At 37.8% G+C, this 24,202-nt stretch overlaps 1 protein-coding gene across 3 annotated transcripts in view; it reads left to right on the forward strand.

Moving 5' to 3' along the window:
• The window catches only part of VPS41 (VPS41 subunit of HOPS complex), a 105,204-nt gene that overhangs the window by 20,351 nt on the left and 60,651 nt on the right, over positions 1–24,202 (forward strand). For all 3 annotated transcript variants that reach the window (XM_035552618.2, XM_035552619.2, XM_050709278.1), the window contains 2 exons: positions 1,031–1,108; positions 19,464–19,538. In XM_035552618.2, coding sequence (XP_035408511.1) covers positions 1,031–1,108; positions 19,464–19,538 — 153 coding nt within the window. The remainder of the gene's footprint in view (positions 1–1,030; positions 1,109–19,463; positions 19,539–24,202) is intronic.

Genomic DNA, 24,202 nt, shown 5'->3' on the forward strand with positions numbered 1-24,202 from the left:
TGAACTGAAATTTCATTTTAAGCAATTCCATTTTGATAAATCCTTTTAAACCTTGACTTTCTGTAAGGTTATTTTTTAAAGATTGTGCTGCCTGACTGACACGCTTAGCAGTGCCTGTAAATTTGAGCATTTCATTATAGGTTGCAATGAAGCATGCTCACATGCAGTGAAATACAGAGAATTGAGGAGCCTAGACTATTTAAGTAATGCTGAAAAGGAGGGGGGGGAATAAAAGAAACCTCTGTCATAAATCAAACAGAAAAGGAAGAACTTCGGTACTACTTAGGAGTAGTTCACATGGTTCAATTAACAGCAGATCTCTCAGAATCAATTGCAGTCTTGTTTGTATCAAAATAAGTTTGTGGTTGTATGTATTCGTGTGGAGATTTCTTTATTTTGTTACGTATTTTTAGAATGAAACCCCTGAGATTGCCAAGGAGAAACATTATTTATCTTGAGAGTGCTCGACATAGAAGTGTTACTATGTGAAAGAAAGCAAACCCAGTGGTTATCTCTGTGCTTAAATGCAGCAAGAGACCTTCTATAATCCAGCAGTATTTTACCAGTGGCCTTTTCCTGTGTTTCAATGGTTTGTTTTGTGTTAATGACGAAGGAAAATTTAAAATAAAGCCCAAAGGAAACCACTGCAATTGAAAGAAAGCTGTGGAAGGGAGCCCAGAACTGTTTCAGGTCTGTGTGTTAGTCCTTGCTTTCACACTGCATTTTTAATTTGCTGCCACAGTCCATCAGGCAGTGTGTACGGACTGCAGACACACCATTAGTTGTCAGTAGATGAGGGTCCTCATGACTCATTCTGACAGCTAACTTGCACTATCACAGTAATATGGGCTGGAAGCCCTGTTTTATTCTTTAGGTGCAGTTAAAATAAGCTTTGTCTATAGAAGTTATTTTTTTTTCTTCTGAGTGCTGCTAATCATTAATCTGCTAAACATCCTGGAGTTCATTTAGCAATGCTGTAGTTCTGGTTGTGGTGTCTTCTCTTTGTATAATCTATCTGTTTCTTTTACAGTTTTTGGCACTGGGAACGCATTATGGCAAAGTTTATTTACTTGATGTCCAGGGGAACATCACACAGAAGTTTGACGTTGTAAGTATGGCATTATTTAGAACACATCTACTGGGATGTAAAATGATGTGATGTACTAAGTAATAAATTAATGCTTTTGCTACACCTGAAATTTTGCTAATGCATTTCATGAATTATGCCCCCCCCGCCCCCCATAAAACAAGAGACATTTTGTGGTCCTTGAAAGAAGTTGCACTGGATGGTTTTGTGATGAGGACATCTCAGTTTACATGTAATAAACTTTCTTGGTGAAGACAGAAGAGGAAATACATATTTATGATTGTTAATGGTTATTATTAATTATGGACCCCCAGAGGCTTGTGACTTCCATAAGGTTTGAGCCTGCTCATTAGGTGACTATTGTCAGTTGTTAGTGTGTACACTATCGTCTTATCTACTTGCCACAAGTAATTGAAAATTGATTGATTGCCTTGCTAGTTCAGTTTATCTACTGCAAATATATAACGCTAATATTTTATGTGAATGTTTTGAAGCTTGGACTCTTAAGGGAGTGTATTGATTGAAGGAGAAGAGGCAGACTTTTTTTATTTTGGTTCCTGATATTAGAGGATGAATGAAATGCTCAATTTAAAATTGTGTTTCAGAATGTTAAATGTTTCTTTTAATTGTGCATATTTGTTGATTTTTCTGTTCTTTTATTATTATTTTATTATTTTCAATCTTACATATTTAATACTTCTTTTTCAATCTCTCCGTTCTCCATGAGGGTGGGAGGAAGGGGATTAGCAATTTTAAATCTTTATTTTTTTTCCCTTTCTGGTATTGTCACAAAATCTGGTAACCAAGCATCAGTTTTTCATAGCAATGTCAGCCCTTGTCAGAGTATCCATGGCAAGACATTGGCATGTTTGCAGAGACAACGTATGTTCTAAAGCTGACACAGCTAGCTGCATGGGAAGGGTGAAAGGTTTTGTTTATATTTTTGAAAAATCTAATTACACAATTGTTGTGCAAGGGGAAAAAAGTCTCAGCCAAAACCCAGTCTCCTAGGCACAACCTTTGGAGAAAATTTTATAGATAACAACAGTCAGATTAACAGTGACCTTCCTGGGTATTAATAAAAGTCAAGCTAATGATGTTCTCCTATTTCTTTTAGCTTTTTATGTTCCTTGGCCCTACAGAGGAGATGCTGACTGCATTTCAAAAGAGGAAAGGCTTTTTGTGTCTGCCTTCTAGTACCAATTAGATTACATGTATGCTACTTGCTAAAGATGCAGTTTCTTTCTCTTTAGAGTAATCTCTTTGGAAAAGACCAGAGTAAAGCATATACAAATTCTTTGCTTCTGTTGCTGAAGCAAATGACTTGACTCAAAGACTTGCTCAAATGAAGTGGAGATTTTCTCTGGAGACAGGCATTAAATGTCTTAGACGTGTATTCATTCCTCTCTAGGTCAGGCACTTGGAAGAGTTCATTTGTAGTACTGTCATCTTTCTTTTAGGTGCATGACCAAGGCCTTCTTCTCCCACACTGATTCCTAAAGGTGAAATCCTCATCTTTCTGTGTAAAGATGTGGGGCATTGCCTAGGTGAAAGTCATAAGGGATCTTCGTGTCTGTTAAAAATTGTAAAACAAAATCCCTGCATCCTCTTTACACCATTCACTCCAATCTGCTATTCCTTCCTTTGCTTTTCTTTATTATTAAAGTCCTACCAGTGGCTGCTGGGAGGGTCATTTCTTATGATGGAGTTAAGGTTAGGCCATATAAACCACTTTCTACTCTATAGCTTTTATGTTTTTACATGTTTTCCAGACTTTTCCTGGCTTCAAGCTAAAGATTTTTGTGCTGCGCTTTCTTATAGAGATGGCAATGATTTCTTTTTTTAACAATATTTTTTGATTAAAAGCTGCTTTTCAAGATGAAGAATAGGAAGAAAATGTTTATTTGTCTCTTCTTAGTATGTCTTTTCTTTGTAATGGTACAAGTCCTCTGTGCAACAGATAAATTATAACACGGATCAGGTGGAAAGGGTGCTTTTTTTTTTTAATTTGAAGAAAATTTATTTTGATCAAGAAGCACTTGGCTTTTACAGAAAATCTTTTATTTGGATCTACTGGATGTTGTTGAACAGAACAGCCTGTCTATGCATTAGAGCATTGCTGTGTGTTGAATCGCAAAGAAAACCTACATTTCTCTTGAAAAGAAGCAAGCTACTTCTTGAACTCCTATAGATGCAAAACATTCTCTTGTAAATTCTCTGTGACAAAGAGTATTTTCTCTGGTTACATATTCTCTGGTTCTTCATTGAGTCCGGAATGAGCAAGTTCCCTCTGAGAAGTGCTTCTACTGCTGGATAGCTGGTGTGATTCTACCTTGAAGTAGCAAATAGGAGAAAGATTTGAAGTTCTAAATAGGAGAAAGATTTCCAGAGAATTTCTGGAAATCAGAAGCATTTAAAAATTGTTCCAAGTAACTAAAATAGTCTCTTCTTAGAGAGTAGGCAACATCTTGAATTATTTGCAGTGCACAGTATTCCTTGGGAGTGAATTTTACAAGTTTTGCATTTTGAAAGATTCCATTTAGCAGATGTTTTCTGTCTTATGGGATGGCAGAAATAATAAGGTAGTAATGTGAAGCCTTCCATCTAGAAGAAATCAGTTATGTAATTCAAGGAATTGCTCTGCATTTGAGCCTTACTCAGTTTGTGTTTTTTTTAAGCCAAGGTAAAAACAAAAATTACTTTTCTATACATCTCAGTCTGTTAAATGTGTAAATAGGGAAAACAAACCTTACAGGTGAAACTTTAAGTCACTAGATTCCAAATACTGTCAGTATGTGAAATAAACCAGAATTAAGAGAGGGATTTTTTTTTTATGGGTGATCTTAAGTGTTCCTTTTAACAATGGTGTAGATATGTTTCATGTTTGAGTCTTGGTGATTTTGCTTTGGCCATAGTTAAGTAAAACTGTACCATAGAGAGGGAGACATAAGAATGTTCCCCTTCCATCCCCCCAAAAAGTTATATAGATGTAGAAAATATTACTTCTGTTTTAGTCTTCTCGATTTTCCATTTCTCTCTGTTAATCTCAAATAACCATGTTCATGGGCTTGGAAGTTGAACAAATATGAATTTTGTTTTTATGAGAAGTCAGTTGTGTTTTATATTGGCTCACATTTGGATTTGATCCAAATTGTGACACAGAAATAGAGACTGATCTCAGAGGACTTACAGCATAATTACTTTATCATGTCTTCAGTTCCTGTGAACTTTGAGAGAGAAAACTGACAGGTATGTTGCAGAATCTTTAAGATGGTCAGTTTCTGGATGATGACCTTCCTGTTGAAGTTTGAATTAATTAAAAAAAAACAAAAACAAAAAAACATAGTGCATAAATAAAATTTACATAAAATGTAAAGCCTGGCAGCCATGTAAGTTCTGCTACCTTAATACTCCGGTTATTTTTTGAAGAAATCTTTTAGAACTTCATCCTGTAGTGTCCTTAGAATACCCACATTGTTTTGATGCTGAATTACAAATACTGTTTCTAGTGTTGCAAAGATTTATTTGTGTGCTCTATTTTGACCCATAAAATTCACTGAGGCTTCTGTGAAACTAACCTCAATGGCTAAGAAGTCTTCAGAACAGTCTTTCTTTCATCCTGCTCTTAAAATACTTGATGCTGGATCCGTACCAGGTGGACTACTAGTCTTTTCAGGTTTGCAACTCCTCTTACCAACAAAAGTGAAAGTGTTTGTTTTGAAACTGTTTGGGGAGAATTATGAGACAGGAATTTGTGGGGGTTGCCTTCGGTGGTGCTGGTATCTCAGTGGCCACACTTGTGATCCTTGCATGATCTCCTTTCCTCCTTGCTTAGTGTGTTTTTAGCTCTCACCAGTGTAGCTGTCTTTGACAATGTCAGCCGCCTAAGATTAACTGATATGCATCCTCAAATAACGTATGTTTGACAAACTGGTGTTCTGTTGTATTAGGGTTCAGTGCATTGAGTGAGATGAAATGTGTCAAATGCACTGAAAATTATTACTAAAAGGCAACAAGAAAGGGTGGGGGGGAAAGCCTGCTAATGCCACTGACAAAGGATGATGCAGGACTGATTCACAGCATGTTAATTCCAAATGCCTCTCCATCTTTCTTTTCCTCTTAGACTGTCTACAATTTATTAATATAATTATTGCTTCAACTGACATGTTGTGGATTAAAGACTTGTAGGTATGAAGAAAGCCGTACAAACATGTTTAGTTAAGTAACAAATCAAAAACCTTCTAAAGGGCAAGAAAACCTGTCCCCGTTCTAGTCTTCTAATAAACATCAAACTTAAAGCAAAAACAGTAAGAAGTCTTGGCTGGTGCCAGTGATACTCTGTAAGGAGTGGAAGCACAGCCTATTTTACGAGTAGGGGAGGATTTAAATGTTTAATGCATCAGAGGTGCTTCAAAGATGATGCATGAGCCTAGAAAACAAATGTAAATAGCATTTTAAAGCTCTTATTAGTGCAAAGAAGTTGAAGTAGTCTTTGCATGCAAAATTTGTGAGCTGTTCAAGAGTGCTGGAATTTCAGAAAGAGAGAATGAAACAATTAAGTAGAGGCCCATTTTTTGCAGATTTTTTTTTCCTGAACTCATTTTTTTTTCTAATTGTTTCCCATTGGGTAGTACTAATTATTTCTTTGTTGTTTTAATCAGAGTGTCAGAAATTCAAAATCACCAGGTCCTCTCTGCTACCTTGAAAATTCAAAGAGGAGTTCCTTCAGCTGTAATATTATTGTCCTTAGACTTTAGAAAGTTACAGCACTTGCAGCTTATGGAGCAAGAGTGTTGCTTGCTTAAAGATGAATCAATGGCTTGTTGGTGTTGCTGATACCTCAGAAAGTTGCAAACAGATGTCAGAGGTTTCTGTTGGCTTGACAGGCTTTTGAAAGAGTTTAATTGCTAACAAGAAAACCATATTTGCTAATGAAGAAGCAGCAGTTGCCGAGCACTGAATGCTGTTGCTGGAATTGATGCAAAATCCACTAACTGTTGAGAGAGATAATGCAGCATCTTTCAATGGGGGAGGTAACTTTTAGCATTTGATTGTATAATGAAGAAGTTGTTTTGAATGGAACTTTACATGAGAGTTTAAGACTAAGATGATATAAATGTCACTTATTTTGACAGGCTACTTAAAATTCCCTGTTTATTACTTTAACTACATCATTTTAGTTGTCACTGTCAGACTATGAAAAAAGACTTAGTCGGGAAATGAAACGAAGCAATGGAATTTAGAGTAAAGATCTGGGTAGCTCTGTGTTAGTATTTGCAGTGTGTCAGTGTGCCTGTTAAATTTGAAGCTGAAATCCTGCTATTTGTTTAAAAAAAAAAAAAAGGCATGCTGCTATAAATGTGGGCTCCAATAAAATGAAGTAAAAAATTTATGTTCTGATAGCAAAGTGTGTCTATGCAGGGAAGCGTCCTTCCCCTCTGTGGGACCTACCAGCCAAGTTGGTGGTGCGGTCCCATGGCTTCAGTGCTTTGAGTTTAACCCCTAGCTCAGCCCAGTGGGAAAACTGGAGAAAAGTGACATTCTCCAGAGTTTTGCTTTTAAGACTTGGATGTCTACACCCAATATAATAGCCTTCCTTCTGTTTCTGTCTACCTGTCTTTTCATTTTAGCTGTAGATTATTTGGAAGTTCAGAGCTTTCTACAGTAGTTGTGGGAGTCCAGAGGTTTTCTTTATAGTAGTTGTGGGAGTAACTTGCATGGCCTTTGAGTCTGTAATTTTGGATCTTATAAAGGGTTGGAAAGTGTGTATTATGATGTTTTCCTGTTATTGTGCCTACAAACCACTCCAGGTTGTTTGTAATCTGGAGTGTTTTCAATGGGAACTATGATGCTACTGAATATTAGGACCCTTCCTTAGCAGGAGTCATAGTGTACCTGCATGTCTGTCATTTGATGAGAAGTGAGTTATTTTGACTGGGTGAAGTTGTGGTATCAGAGCCGTTATTTTCTAGGTCTATAAAAGTTTCCTGTATGACAAATCACAGAATATCTGGAGTTGGAAGGGACCCACAAGGATCATTGACTCCAAATCCTGGCTCCCCACAGGACTACATAAAATCAAAACATATGCCTCAGAGCATTGTCCAAATGCTTCTTGAACTCCAGCAGGTTCAGTGCCGTGACCAGTTCCCTGGGGAGTCTGTTCCAGTGCCCAACCACCCTCTCTGTGAAGAACCTTTTCCAGATATCCAGCCTGACCCTCCCCTGTCCCAGCTCCATGCCATTCCCTCAGGTCCTGTCGCTGTCCCCAGACAGGAGAGCTCAGCGCCTGCCCCTCCGCTCCCCTCGTGAGGGAGCTGCAGGCCACCATGAGGCCTCCCCTCAGCCTGCTCTGCTCTGGGCTGAACAAACCAAGGGACCTCAGCTGCTTCTCATATGTCTTGCCCTCTAGACCCTTCACCATCATTGTTGCCCTTCTTCAGATGCTCTCTATTAGTTTTATGTCCTTCTTATATTGTGGCACCAAAAACCGCATGCAGCGCTCAAGGTGAGGTTGCACCAGCTCAGAGTGGGACGTTCCCTTCCCTCAACAAGGTTGAAACAAAAAATGTCTTGTAGAAGTTTTGCACATCACCTTTTATCCACTGTATCCCTCGTACCTTGAGTGGAGTGTTGGTTGAATTTTTACTTGAATAAATAGATCAGGTTGATGTGGAAATTATTACTAGATATATTGCTTGGTGTCTGGGTGAAATATTGAATGTTTCAGTTGTGTCATATACAGTTAATTTTTATAAGCTCGAAACTGAAGGAAAGATGGCTATTGCCTTCAATTATTCTTTCAAGCTTGTAACTTGTAATAGCTGTAGCTTAATGCAGAGTAATGTAAAAAGTTTAATTGGGAGTATAGGTTCAGCTACAGAAGATCTTGCGTGGTCCAGACACTTGTTTTTTAAATGAGGTTAGCTTGTACAAGTCAAACATAGGCTTGTGTAGTCACAAACAGTAATCTCTATGCTGTATATTTAATTTCTGTTAAAATTATAAGGCTTGTGTACTTCATCAGCTGTTTCTGGGACCGCAGTCATTTCTTTCCTTCTTTGACTTTTCACTAGCAGCTATATTGTCCATATACCTTCTTTTGAGAAGGATGTCAACCCCATCCTTAGGCTGAATGTCTTTCTATAACTTCATTACTCTTAAAATGCATGTTGTTTTTTCTGTTTGTTTTGTTTGTTTGTTTGTTTTTTTCTTGACATAGAAGCATAGGAAGAAGTTTCCTTTTTGTTCTTTAATATCTATCACTTTTCTTCAGAGTGGATATTTTGTTGTCGGTCAGTCATATGTCATGACCAACTCTTAAGGTACTATGTTCAGGTACCTTAGAAGCCCTCCTCAATGTCACTGATTTCAGAACGAGTTTGTTAATGTCGCTCTTTAATGAGGTAAAGGGCTGTTACTGAATAGTGTTTTGTCACGGTCATCTAGAGATAGCAAACAAGTCAGTTTCTGTTGATTTAGTAGCATTCTATCCTGCTCTGTGGGCTTTCTCAAATAAATCTTTAATATCTGGAAAATTGTAGGGGAAGATATCTCATTATGGGAGAATGCTAGACATTTAGAACATTAATTCTATAGCCTTTAATGTAGCCTGTTGGTCAACCAAAGGGCAAAGTTTTCAATGTATTTTTGTTTTTTTCATCAGACCTTGCAGGAACTCTGAATCTATTTTTATGAAAGATCAAATAGAAGACCTACTGTAATTCTGCTAAGTGTATTTACATGTGGCATTTTCAAACAAAATTACTTGTGACATTATGCAGAAACATTAAAAAAATTCTTTTTGTTTGGTTGTTTTTTTATTTTTTTCCTGAACTCTTTCACCATCCTGGTTTGGTAACATTTGTTGCTTGAATGTATACTGCATTTTGTATCTTGTGATTATTTAGAAAATTCATTTTCTTTGCAACTATTACTGGCTTTTTTTGTTTTAAATTTCCCTATACACCACAATTTGACAATTAAGCAACAATGTTTATTTGCTTTTAAGAATAACACAGAAGCATAGCTTCTAATTTGAAGGACATAACCATGCACATAACCGTTAAAGAAACAACCATACACAGAATTATTTTTTCATATCAGATTTAAGCAGAGTATTATTTTACTAGAGCGTAATTGGCACCTAAAAGAAACCCTCAGAAGAGTGCCAGTGTATTTCAAACAACTGTTAATATAGAGTATTTATACTTTTCTGTGCCTTCCAGTGGCTTTGTTCCTGGCAAGACTAAGTTGTTCTCTCTCTCGGAAGAAACCTCAGATTCTCAGCCATTGGGGATGTCTGTGCCCTACTAGGAACTTGACCAAGTTTGATCAGGTGATTTTTACCGGCCAAAGGCATATGTTCAGTGCCTTGTCTATTCCTTTTTCCAGTCATCTCAAAAGCATATTGTGCCACATCTGTCTCATAACCCTCCCCAAGTCCTCTTTGTTGATATGCTGCTGGACTACTGGGCCAAGTTGCTCTAGAGTTTTTATTATCAGCAATGAAACAGCTAGTTTCAGGTAACACAGATGTGTCTTCTAAATCCTTACAACCTTTAAAAGCATAGGAAGGATATGGAAAGGTTTGCCTTCGAAGAAGCTGGTATACTGCTGATTCCTAGAGCTGTTCTCCTTTTGTTAAATGGCGTATTATACCTGAATGACATTTTTGTGTACACCGAAGGCAGGCACTTGCGTGCACATATAAAAAACAATAGCAGTTTCCTTGTCAGAATTATTCAGAGTTCTGGCATTAATAAAATATTATTTGCATTAGAAAATGTTTTCGTAGTTAGAAAATCCAAAGCAACTGAGTTCTGGAGGACGATGTTTTTTATATAAGTTGACATTAATGATAGAGCTGCAGCCCTTTGTTTCTGTTAACAATAAAAATGCAACACTACTTAAAACATAGAATGACATAACAGGGGCATAATATGATGAACAAAACATGAAGGCAAAACTAAGCCTTTTTTTCCCATAGGGGGTAAGATATTGTTGATAATGAACTTTGTAAATCTAATGAAGACTCACATCTAAAGGATGAGACCAACTTGCTTTAACAGACATGACAGTGTATAGTAGTTTTTGTTGCACTCCTGATGGAATGCTACATATGGACAGTCCAGATTTCACTGGTCTTGGGTGTTAATACCCTCATATTGCTTGTTGACAAAAGTAGCTACTTAAAAGCTGATCATCTCTATTGTGACGCTGATGAGGAAGCTAGTTCCACTCACAGTCCTGTGGCACAGAGAAATAAGTAAAAGATTAAGAAATTTTAGAAATCTGCTGGTTTTGTGTTTAGCATTGCAACCCCGACTCAGAACAGAAATCTGTAATTGCTACAGGCCTTGGCAGTTCTTGAAGATAGGAGCTTTGAAATGTGAGCAGGATAAAGATGGAAGAATGAATGAATCTGCTTGTGTTTTTGGACCTACATTAAATAAAGCTTATTATAAGCAAGGATGTCTACACTTGCTGGTATTGAAATAGAGCCTCTTTATATGCAAATGCCATGTGGAAGTTGCACAGGATCAATTCATCTTCACATTTAGCTTTCCCTATCTTACTGCCACAGTAAGAATACTGCATATGATTTGCCACTTATAGTAAGTTACAGGGCACTTCAAGATTAATAGTTTCTACTTGTGTGAGTACTCTCCTCCCTCTCCCCCCATCTTTTTGATTTGCAGAATTTTTTAGGATCCTTTCAAGAATCCAAAACCCAAAATTGATCATTTTTGAGGATCTCTCTGCCAGGTTTGTGAGACTTGCTCAAATGACACAACTGCAAATAAACAAAGTTTCCGAGTTGGTGTCCGAAGAGAATAGAATGCTTTCAGTAATGGAGAAATGTATTTATTCTTGCAGACAGCTCTGTACAAGTGTTGATAACTGGATGTTATCAATGTGGAAAAATGTCACTTCAATTTTAGCTATTGGCTGAACTTCAGCATTGATCACCCAGTGTAATATTCAACAGTGCCAAGGATGTGACTAGCTATGTCTTTTTTTCAGTCAGGAAAGGGAGTTCTTCCTTCATATTATTTGTGTTCTGTGATTGAGTCAGTGGGAGATCTTTTCACTGGTTTCAGTAGATACTGGACTGGGATCATCATCTATAGTAGGATGGTTGGCAGGCTAAAATAACTGGAAAAAAAAAACTTAGTGCAGTTTTTCATTGCAGGAGCTGATAGAAGGATGAAAACTATGTGGTTGTGGCAAGGGTAATAGCTTTGTAATGGGCATATGGAAAAGCAGGGATGCTGGGTGCCCTGTGGTCGTGTCCTCTGTTCTGTGTTATGTCAGGGAGGGGGATTGTCACGGCTGTGGTGAAAACCTTCCTGGAAGTGATGCTGGCAAAACAATGAATGACCCCTGAAAAGGACAGTAAAGAGCCTCATTGCTTCTTTAAAAGTTGTTTGGACAAAGCACCAATAAAATAATCTCTAAAGCAAACCTGTCCTGACAAGAACATGCACTGTATGACCTGGTTGGCCTCTCTCATCAGTCACTTCTTTCAACTGTGGTTTATCAAGAAATGGAGAAAAATCTCAAACTTCGCACTTCTAAAATTCTACAAAATCCTGTTAATTGCGTTAATGACGGTGCTCGTGTTTTTCTATTAAAAACAGCCTGTGAAAGTGCACCACTAAGTTTGATCCTCAGAGATCTATATACATTTTTTTGGTATTGTTCTCCAAAGCCCAATTTATAACGCAGTAGCTTGTGTGGAAACTGATGTTCCGTGATGAGTTCTCCAAGTTCGCAGTGCTTGGGGAGCCATTCTGAAAAGAAAGCAGTTAGAGAAATCAGTGAGGTGAGCCTCCAGGTGGCATGGAATAGTCTTCTCCCACCATGTGCTGCATTGTCTGAGGCACGTATACGTAGTTATCGCCTGCAGCCCTTACTCGGCTCCCCAACATCAGCTCTTACTTCAGCCCTCCCCATAAGTGTGTGCTGGGGAATATTGTTCCATATTCTCAGATGCTTTACTACAGAGATAGCGACAGTGAAGTAGAGGCAGGCTTAGGACATTTCATCTTTGAGGCCTTGCAGTTACACAGTGGTTGTGAAGGGGACCTGGGGAGAGGAGGAAAAGGGAGTAATTTGTTTGCCATGGCACAAAGCTCCCAGAAGGACACAGCTTTACACGCCAGTGTTTTAAGAGAAATGAGATTCTGTTTTGGATCTGTCAGGAATTAGCTAACAGTTAAATGTGGCCAGGAGGAGGTATAGGCTTTCAGTGTAGATTTGTTTTCAATCATAGCTTGGTCATTCCTAGACGAGCATTCTGATTATCTAGCAACTACTACAGGTTTAGGGAGATCCCTTGTTAATTTTTCTCTTTGGATGTATTTTTGCTTAGTCCCTGTAGTTGACAAACAAGATTAAGGGATTCACTGATGTGGAAAATATTGAAATCACTGTAGGCTTTTTGGTCTTTCTCACTTTCTTAGACTGTATATTAGAGATTCCTTGTCCTCATATTCCCTTACATTCCGACAAGCTTTTGAGATCTTTCTTTTTTGTAGGCAAGGTTTGCCTTCCCGCAGACAAAATAAAAGTTAATGTTGTTACTGTTCTGTGTCCCAGACCTTGTCACTCTCCCCAGCCTTCCCCCCTCCCTTTTCGTCTAACCAATATAATCTCCCATTTTTCATTTGGAGAATGACAGATTCAAGAGTGTTATAGGAAAAGCACTGGAGCAGGAATCCTCACTTATCAGAATACTACCAGTATTGCTGAACAAAACCTCTTTGGTGTGGATATTAGTACATTTTCAGCAAATGAAAATTCATATTGTAAAGTCAGAATATGCTATTTCTATTGGAGACAGTGGCAAACAGCTTGTTCTGTAACTTTTAAAGCTGACTTTTCAATTTAAACCTTTGTTTTGCTACATGTTTCTCAGATGTGCATGTATGCATAGGTGTATACATACTTATACCATGTTGTATATAATCCATGAGATAGCATCAAAATTTGCTTTTCTGGATTCCTTTTCACTCTATTGTGTTAGTAAGACTCAACAAATACGCAAACTATGCATAAGTCAGTACAGCACCGTAATATTTTTTAAATATTGACAGTGTCTTCAACTGTTTGCTATATTTCCTGTCACCTCCTCTCACTTCCCAAAATGAAAAGACCTTAAAAAGTAGAAGTTCTTTTTTGGCCAGTTAGTTAAATTAGGCTTTCTTCTAGGTGGGCTGAGGTTATCATTTCAAATTGGAAAGACACCCTTGGAGAAAGAACATTCAGTACTTGCCGAGTTCTTTTTTTTTCCAGTAGCCTTAACAACAGTGTTTTTCATAATTCAGTGGTGTATAGAACATCTAATATATGGATGTAAAAGCTGAAGAGTTGAGGCTTTATTTAGAGCAAGTTCCTCATCCTGCTAGTGCAAGGCTTATATATAGAGAGCATCTTAAATATATAGAGATGTATATATAAATATATATATATATATAGAGAGAGAGATGTATATATAAATATATATATATTTAATATATATATTAAATATATAGAGATGATATATAGAGAATATATAGAGCATCTTATATATAGAGAGCATGCTTAAATACGACAATAGCTAAGGCAGTTTGTTTACAAATCAGCATTTGACACCAGACCTCCATGGTAGAAGTAATCGCTTCCATTGGAAAGAAGTATTTCCACCATTTTAATGGTGAAAACAATACAATCAGAAAGATAGTAGTTCATATTCCCGTGGATTAACTTTTTAAAAAGTGAGGTTGTATTGCTGAACACTGGAGTTTTACGTGTTTATGTGAATATTGTACAGATGGAAACACATGAATAAGTGTAAAACAGAAACTTTTAGGAGACAGATTTGTTTATTTTTTTATTACAGTTTAAACTCTAGTTTATACAGTTTTCCTGTAGTATGAAGAGCAGCTACAGAATGGTTAGGTAGATAACAATATAACGCAGCAAAAAAGACTTAGGGATGGTTTTCTCCTGTGGGTAAGTATATACGCATGCATGTGCGTAGGTGGATAATTAAGAATCTTTGGGTTAATTTAGGGAAAGTTCTTGAAAATACTTCTTAAAGAGTGGATGAAAATGCTGCATAAATGGCTTGTATTAGCTTTGGGAACCTCTTGAAGTAGAACGAGCTTTGCAGCAAGTATGATCGAACACTGCTTTGCTTTTCACACTCTTAATGTGTTTGTTGCTTGCCTGCTAACCATGGCTAAAAGGCATGAAGTCACAGGCAACTATTAAAATGTTTAGATTCCTAGCTTGTAAATATTGCATTTCTCACAGAATTGGAGTGAAATCCAGTCTTATGTTTCTTGTTCATCCAGTTCATATCCATTGGGATGCAGCATTTGTGAAAGAATCAATTATCCATTTGTTAGTCAGAGGAGCTTTACAAATTATACATTAGCAGATTGATTTCTCAGGTTCACCGTTGGGGGACTGATAGTATAAGGTGGGTTGATGATGAGTGTCAGGGGAGAAGGAGTTGCCACAAAGAACACAATTAAAAGAAGCTTTCTGAGTGGCCGTGAATTTAGCCCTAATTGAAGAGCTGACATAATCCATACTAAGTGCGTTTATTTCAAGCATTTTTACATTAGGTAATTGATTAGTGCATGAGGTACATTTGTTGGTAGATGCTCGATTTTCCTTTCCTTTAAATTTAGAGTTCTCCAAAAGCCTGTATTTAGATCTGTTTGAGCAAGATCCCTGCTAGCTCTTTTTCCTTCTCCCTAAACTTTTCTTTCTTCCATTAAGGTAACATTTTTTTGTTCCGTAGTGTCAGCTTGACATTATTGATTTCGAACAGTCAAACTTACTTATGTTGTCGAGAATTCCAAACATGTCTCCATCAGAAAGAAAACTGCCGCTAATGGAAATTCAGCTGAAGACATTTCTTCCTCCTTTGCCAGAACTTCCACACTTTATGAAATTCAGAAGCTGTTCTCAGGTTAATCAGTTCAGTGTATCTCCCTTCCTAACTAGCAGGATCCTCCTTATTGCCAGACTTGAATCATGTCGATTTATAGATACTGTGTGCGTTACTACTACTTATTCAGTCCTGTAAGTGTCCTTATGACTAAAAAGAAGTTGGTGGTGGTTTTTATTGTTTGCTTGTGCTTTTTTCTTTTTTTCTCTTGTTTTTTTTTTTCCTTTTTTTCTTTCCCTTGGTTGGCCTAAAGCTAGTGGTCCTGATTAGGTTAAAAAAAAATATTACCCAAAGTAGTGCTAATTAAATAATTGTTAGCAACTCAGAATTTTATACACAGGTGCCCAGGTTTTTATGGCATAGGATTTGAGATTAGTTCATATTTATTATTGAGTAATAAGTGAGTAGGATTTTTTTAAGTTTTGGATTAACGCTTTGACCTTACTGTTGTAATTATTTTATTTTATTTTATTTTATTTTATTTTTAATATGATGCCTATAAATTTGGAGGTTTTTCCTCCCCCTTTACCTCCTCCCCTCAAAAAAAAAAAAGTTTAAAACAGCTAACTGGCCAAACCCCAGAGCATTTCCTAGTTCAGACTGTATCAAATGATCAGTCTTCCAGATGGCAGTGGGTTAGTGGCTATGTGTCCTCTCTGACCTTCAGTGATTCTTCTTATTTTGTCAACGTGTGCAGGTAGATGCTGCAGGAGGGGTGCTTATGCTTTAAAAACCAAACCTATTCCTTTTGACAAGCAAATTAAACTCTTCAATGGGAAAGTTGGAATAAGCTTTAAGAACAAATAAATAAGGAAAAGAGTTGTAACTCCATGGCTGAGTTAGTAACATTTAATTTTTATATATATGTGTGTGTGTATATGTATATATATATGTATATATATATGTGTATATATATATACACAATATATATATATTTAATATCACATATATTTAATATATAAATAAAATATCTATATTTAAAAAAGAAAGGGAGGGGAAGCCACAAAATTGTCTGTGCTTCTCTTTTCTGAAATCTCAAAATTATCCACAAGCTGTTGATAGGATATAAGTATGACTAATTTTGAAATGGTAAGTAGCTTTGCTGGCTGGCACGCAGCTGTGTACTTATAAAAATAACTAATTTGAATGGATGAGTTGGAGCTGATTCTAGGAGAAACACCTTGGATTTAGATAGCACACTAATTTTATCAGCGGTCTCTTATTTCTGATTTTCTGGATAGCTTTATGTACATATCTTAAATGGTTTTACTGTGGAATATAATTCTGGAAATTATAGCCTTGATTGTAACTCAGTGCCAAACTAGAAGTTCCTGGCACTGGAGTTCTTCACCTTGCTATATAACTTTACCGTAAAATGCATTTAATATTCAGACTTGACTGTTATTGAGTCTATGGTCTATCATCACTTTCTGAGCTGCATGGCAAGTTCTGACTGGTAAAGTCAGCAAACAGGCTGGTAACCAACAGTGCCAATTCAGCTTGAGCTATGGAAAAAAAATACTCCGTGATTGCTGTACTTTGTGTACACCATCTAGCATAGTGTCTTCTGTTGGAAATTAGCTGGAAGTCTGTGTAAGTGAGCAGCATTGCTTTTAGATGAATTTGTCTTCCCTGAGTGTCCTCTGTGTATGGTGCAGGCAACAGGGAAAAAAGTGCTGGGAAGGAAGTGAAAAAAAGAAAAGTTAAAAATAAATAATAGAAGCATTGGGCATTCAGGAGGCTTGAAACAAGTTGCCAGTTATATACAGTGTCATGAAATACCACATCTACTTAATTTCTTCCTAACAAATTTCTACTTAACAAACATTTCTGAAGTATAGCATGCAATTTTGAATGCGAAAAATGTACATAATGTGAAATAATGTACATGGTGAAGTTTTGCCTTGCTAGGCACTGTTTGGTTACCTGAGCACAATCACACATTTAATCTCCGAAGTGTGCTGTGCAGCCTTCAAACAGCACTGTGATGGATCAAGTCCATCATCCTGCTCTCCAGCTTCACCTTTTATACCAAGATAATTAACACAGCCTTCCTTGCCTGCTTACTGCACTTTGTTTTTTGAGCATCAAACTTTATCCAAGCCATTTACCAGCACAGTGGGAACAGTGTGGACCTACAGGCTGAGCTGTTGGCTCTTCTGGCCTGTCTTTTGTTTCTTTTTGTCTTGGGCTTTCTTGCCCGTTGAAGGAATGCTGCTAGATCTGCTCTTGCTGTCCTGCAAGCACTGACGGCAGGTTTTAGGTGCTGGAGAGATGAGAAGAGGGGGGCTGACTGAACGCAGGAACTTAGGAATGACCCTGTGTCTGGGTAGTGCTATTTCAGGGTGGACTTTTTGCCTTTCCAGTTGCAGAGTAGTAAAGGACAAGAACCTCTGTGAGAAAGTTGTCGCAACAGCAACTTAGATACCAGTGAGAACAAAAACCACGACACATGCTGAGCTCAGTTGAACAGTCTGTGCTCCTCCTTTCCAGGGGGACAGAGGTGTTTCTCATGGTAGGGGGGGCAGTGGAGACATGTTGCTTTTTTTTGTGGGTGGCTGTCTGCCCCCCTCCCTGCTCCCCCCCAGCAGAGACACAAATCTTCTCTTGCACCTTTCTGAGCAAACCAGAAATTTAGAAAGGCATTTCCAAGGTATTAGCCAGGTGTGGGTGTAGCATCCAAGAATCAGAGCTTTCATGAGGCCACTGACCACACCAGCAGGCCAGTGGACGTGAGCTGTGCCTCTCAGCGGATGCCCCCAGATGTGCCAGGAGGAACGAGCACCAGCTGTCTGCATGACCAGGGCCGTGCTCACTTCTGGCTCAGAAACACAGCAAGTCAGCGTATCCACCCTGCAGCAGATGAAAATACATCTGGAGCACATAAATCAAGGGAAGTTGGGTTGATGGCTTCCTTGGCAGTGCACTTTTTGGCAGGCGACACAGGGTGGAAAGCCCATGTTGTGATAGGCAGCAGTCGTGGTATTTCCATGCAGCGCTCCCTGATGACCAAGAGCGATGTCTTCTGCGTGCAAGGAAACAGGAGAGCAAAAGGGCTGGCAGCATCCTTTCCCAGCTGCAATGCAGCATGCAGTTGTTCAACCTTGATTAGAAAGAAGATTTTAGAGAATGAAAACATAATTTAGGCAAATGCTAGTGTTCTGTTTTATTGTTTTTGTTTTTTTCCAAGGTGGAGGTGAGGAAAACTTCATTTCCCTGAGTTACGTTTTGTGTCTGTGTGAAAGAAAAGGTGAAAAGGTTTCCAAAGACTCTGAGAAGACCTCAGTTTTATCCCCTGTAGGCTGTTCATCTGAACAGCGTGTTTTCATAAAACTTTTAATGGTGGTGTAATTCCATCTGCCATAGCATCTGTAAGGACTTGTGGTATTTTAGGCACACATCTGTAACATCTAATGTGACCCCATGACTCTAGCACTCTTCCAGTGATGCTTTCTTTTCATACAAACCTATGATGAATTTCTCTTTTAAGATGCTCAGAATCACAGAAGTGATCTGTTTCGTGGTGCCATCTGTTCAAAACTTTGTAAGAGTTTGAAAAGTTATTCTTAAATATCTAAGAGACTGACTTGGGTAAGGATCCTTCAGTGATGCTTGAAATGATGATATATTACGGAGGGTGAAATGAGGTTCATAGTACATAAGAAGGTTCTTGATATTTAATATAATTGAAAGGTTTTTTTTATACATGAGAGGATATGCACAGCATTACCCAAATAATGTTATGTTAGTCCTCAGTACTTAAGGACAGATGTTTAAGCTAAAGTAAACAGTAACAAGCTGTCTAACCCTGCAGGATAGAAGTAAAAGAATATCTTAAATGGATAGGAAAAATGAAAATTTATTAAATTGGTGCAGTCTTGAGGCTTTTCTCAATATTTCTCTGAGTACAACTATGTTGCACTTCAATACCTTCTAATACTAGCTTCTGAAAACACTATTAGAGGCAAAAATGAAAGCCAGAGAAGGGATTTGCAGGAAGAAATAATTACCAGTACAGCCATCAGACCAAACCAGGAGAATTTTCAGTTGCTTTGATGCCTGTGTTGTCAGCATGTTTTATGCTGAGTTTTGATAGCAGGAGAGGTTCTTAACGAATAGCCGTGGTGCACAGACTCAGATGCTCCAGTCCTGGGAGCCTGGCCCTTCATGAGGGCTCTAGGCCTCTGAGGCAGGTAACTGCAAAAAATGTCAGGTTTCTGGGTCAGACAAAAGGCTGGAAAGAAGGCTGTGTTTTGGCATTATTGGAAAAAGACCTATTCTGTGTTTTTTGGATTTGTGCAACTTAACATCGTACAACCTTTCATACATAAATCTCAGAAAGCATAGAGGTCATTAAAGCATATGATTGCTGCTGCAACTTTAAATGTAACTTTAAAAGTCTTTTTTCTTTTTCTTTTCTTTCTCTAGAGCCCGGTGAAGATAAATCAGATCAGTCTGGATGAAAGTGGAGAACACATGGGTGTTTGCTCAGAAGATGGAAAGGTACAACTAACCCATTTGTGTATCTAACAAGGAAAAAGGCAGTCCTCAGTGTTAAACCTGTGATAATTGTGATACTTGTGGGGTTAATTCCTACATTTAGCACCACTTTGACCATCCATTTTGAGAACGGGGTTCACCTTTGAATACTCAAAATTAAAGTCAAATATATTTTGCACAAATGTGCTGTAGGAAAAGTAATTACAAGAATGTCAATAATGTAACCGGTATTAAGCTGATTAACAGCTGTGGCAGGAGGACACGTCACCTTAATCATTACTGCTGTGCCAGTTATACTTCAGTGACTAGTCTGCTGTTCCTGCAAGACAGTAGTTTAATGCCTTTCTGCTATAAATCCACAAAATTGGATTTTGTGGGCATGATTTCTGTGGGCTGGTGGTTTTCATTTTCACACATGTTATGAATGTTTCTCTTGAATTATAGAATCTTTTGATAAGTAATCATAGTTTATCAGAAGAATAAAGTGTCTTACAACAGCCACATTAAATAAATGTAAAATCAATATATGTACAGTTTCCTAAAAAACTGGCACCTACTTCCTTGACTGTGGACATATATCATTTGTGCAGTGTATAACTAACAATTATCAGTGCTTCTCTGGAATGTTGAGCTGTGACATTTAGTGGTTTTGGTGATTGATTTTTCACTTATAAGAATGTCTTTTTTGTTTTTAAGTCGATGGCAGTCTTTTCTAATGTTGGTTTGCAATGATAAAATTCTAATGCACAGGGTGTTTTTAAGCTTCTGTTTTGAATATGATGTTCATATACAAATGCAGTGCGTTAAAAATCATTTAAATCATTTCTCAATTTCCACCTGGCTTCCTGAGTAGAACATTTCTTACAGAGTAGATCTAGGGGGGGAGGAGGAGTGTTGGTGATCCTAATGGATTTATCCTATTCAGTATAAGTTGTATAAATGAAGACTAAAATTGAATCTTGCAACAGTCAAAATGGGGAAACAACCCCTTTAGACTGTATGCACTTGGATTTTTTCCCTTCCAAATAGGTGTTTTTTTCTGCAGCAGGCAGAGAGCCACTTCATGTATCCAAGCCTTTTGTTTCTCAGAGATCTCTTGATGTCAGTATCTTGACACAGTAATTGGGATACTAGTGCCTATCAAAGTGGGTTGTAGAATTTTACAGCCTGTGAGAAACACAGCAACAGTATCCTAATTGTCTTAGCAAGATAAGGGAAGGGTCAATAATTGTGCACAGTAATAAAAAACGTTGAGCTTGCATTGGTGCTTGGGGTATTTTGAATGGTGAGGGGGAATGAGCACTTGCTGTAAGGACTCCTTAGATATGATTGTGAATTACTTACTTGAAATATATATGTTGCAGTAAGGCTACAAGCCATGCTTTTTATTTAATATAATACATTAATGTTAAATTATGTATTTGATTGCAGAAATATTCAGAAATTCATTATTCCTATTCTGATGTGGCTGTATTTGAAAAGGACAAAACTCCATTACTTTAAATGATGAATCTGCTTTCATTTAGTGAAATAGGTATTGTGGATCCACTAGGTGACACTGTACACTATACAAGACAACCTCAACTTTGTTTCTCAAGCTAAAGTTAATTCAGATAATGCTTTTGACACAGGGTTGGAGTAACACAAGTGCAATATGAACCACGCTTGTGTTCATGAAGTCCAGGGGCATTGCAACCTCACCATACTGTACACTAAAGACTTAAAAGGTCTGGGTGTTTTAGAAGTTAAACTTTTGACTTTACTGAGAAAGGTGTGTCTTTATGAAAGAATCCACCGAAGGAGTGGGTGAAAGCACATACTTGTATGTTGTGCTGCTGTATAATAAAAAGGCAGAAATTCCCGGCTAGATAATGTAGCACTTCAACGTTCTTGGTCATAGGAAAAGTGTAACTTCACACTCCATGTATCCCTCTTTCAGTACCTCAGTGAGTGTGTTTGTATTGTAAGAAGTTAAATGCTTGTTCAAGTGGTTGCAAGATTATCATTAACTCAGATAAATAAGCAGAAATAGTGAACTCCTTGGAGGGAGGGAGGGAAGGGGGAGGAAAAGAAACAAGTTAATTTTGTTAAATCTGTTTCAAACAAACAAACAAGAAGGATATGATAACAGCTATGCATTTTGAGCTAACTAGGTTGATATATGTATTTTCTACAAATTACTGAGGATGTGTCCCACAGGCCACTTACAGGTTTTCCATACTTAAAGTTTTTTTCTTTGAAAATGTTCCTTGCCAATGGACTCTCTGCAGCTGACCATCATCTCCATGGAAAGCAACAGAAGTCAAAAAAAAAAACAAAACCCACCAGCATTTTTGTATAGCCACTGGCCAGGTGTTGAAATACGAGGGTATACGAGGAAAATGCTGGCACTGGAATAAATTAGAAGGGGAAGCACACTTGCAGCTTCAGAGCTGTGGTTTTTTTTTTTAGGTTAGATATTTGCTTGTGTACTATCTTGAAGAACCTTGGTCTGACTCCTTGTTTTGCAAAAGTTCTCCATGTTATTACAGAACGGTAATATAATTTGTATCTTTATTGACTTTGAACTTCTTATACAAAGAAGCATAAAGAATATTGAAACCCCATGTGTTTACATGTTTTAGTGTCACGTTTACTACAGCAACCTTTACATTAAGATTTATGAAGTATTAAATTCTACATTTTTCAAAAAATATGGCTCAGATAGATTACATGTGTGTTCTTGTGTTTTCACCACCAAAAGGTTGGCTGCTTCTTCCACCATGTGGAAGCAAAGAAACAGCTAAGTGTGGATCCGCAGGAGTGGTGAATCCTGGTTATTTAAAATTGGAGAGAGCTGGCAAAATACAGCGGGCTCTCATCATGAAATCCTTTTTCCAGCTACCTAAAAACATCATGAGCTGAGTGGGGATAGAAAGTAGAAATAGATAAATCCAATATAGCTTTGTAATATCAAAGGAATCACTTTCTCTCTGAAGAATAAAAGACATTAAGAAGTAATAAACTGTTATATGGTGTCCCTAGAGTAAACATGATAACGTATTTTATGCTGAGTTGTTTTTTCCTCTTTAGTTAACTGGCTTCATTTTGTTTTCAAACTCTTAAAGAAATGTCTTATTGCCGCATTTGATTCAGTATTAGGAAAATGTTGAAGGCACCATTGCCAATGTTAATTCTGGTTAATTGTTTTTAATTGGAGAGATGTTTTTGAGAATGTTGCTTTCCTGGAATTTCTAGACTTGTGTGTTAACCATTTTTATTAGTTTTCTTCCTCCTTCCTTTCCTTGTATTTTCTCTTTCCTCTGCACCTTATTTTGTTTAGTCTGTTGCACTGGCTACAGTGTGCCAACTGATGAAAACAAAAACACAGAAAACAAAATCCTCTAGACATCAGCCCGAAGGTTTTCTAGGCTCACAGCCAGGCCCAACTCAAACATAACCCTTTGGTTGGCTTACATAATCACAGCTTTGCGATGCATCTCACTGTCTCCAAATATTGATTTTCCAATCCTTTGGAGCAGTAGCTCAGCCCCACACAGCGCATGCTGCAGTATTTGTAAAGCATGTTGTTAGAGACTGTATATTCACTAATGAGTAATGGACAGAGCTGATAATGCTGCTACGGAAATGTATCCAGGAGATGAGCTTGAAAGGGAGATGAGGTGTTGTGGGGTGGTTTTAGCTTACCACCACTGCCAAACTTTGAGCCAAGCTGAGGGTGGTTTATTTCCTCTCCCATGGCTTAGTTCCTCTTGTAGTTTACTTGGGCTCTAATTTTTAACTCTGTCTCCTTGGTTGTCTGGGTTCTCATCCTCTGATAGCTGAATTGATCTTTTCATAGAGCCATTAAGCTTTATTTCTGTGGCCCATTCCTGGGACTTAGTGGCTTTGTTCTGCAGATCTTTCTCTAGTGATTTTTGATTTATATTTTTGCCTTTTTTTTTTTGTAGCTGTCCCCCCACCCCTTCCAACTCAAGTAGTCGCAGTGGGGCTGGAGAGAGAGAGAACACAACAGAGTTAAAAGAGGATTTAAATCTTTTAGTTAGTCCAACACGTAGTTAGTCCAACTAGCTGAACATGTAGAGCAGAATTACTGAAGGGATTACCTCTCCCAGAAACTAAGGATGAATGACTAAGCCTGTCCTGAAGCCTTCTAAAGTAGATTTGCTGCCAGATACAGTTTTTCATGGACTCGCTTCCCGGGATGCTCTTTTCCCTCCCTTCTCCCACCAGCAGCATCCATCCCTGCTGAGGCTTCTGGCAGTGGGTGCAAACCTCTTAAAATTATCATGTAAAAGCAAACCGTTTATTATTCCTTGTGGAAATAATAATTAGTATATCAATTACTAATTCCTAGCCATCAGTCTTCAGCCCTACTTTACTCCTAAGCTCTGGAGGAAATGAACTGTCACCACTTCATGTGAGAATCAGGGAAGAGAATGGGGTGTTGCGTGACAACACACTAGACTAAAAGTGGGTTGCACCTGCAGAAAGCTTGAGGAAACCCTACTCTGGGGTCATAGCATCTAAGAAGTCTAATTTTTTTTATACTTTATACCTCTGTACCAATTCTGTAAATAAAGAGAAGAAAACATTTAAAAATCCATTAATTCTCTTGATGGTAGAAAGATACTTTTTTTTTATTTGTGTTGAGCCTTCTTGAGATT

The sequence above is a fragment of the Cygnus atratus genome, chromosome 2, assembly GCF_013377495.2.
Source record: "Cygnus atratus isolate AKBS03 ecotype Queensland, Australia chromosome 2, CAtr_DNAZoo_HiC_assembly, whole genome shotgun sequence".
NCBI classification, from domain to species: domain Eukaryota; kingdom Metazoa; phylum Chordata; class Aves; order Anseriformes; family Anatidae; genus Cygnus; species Cygnus atratus.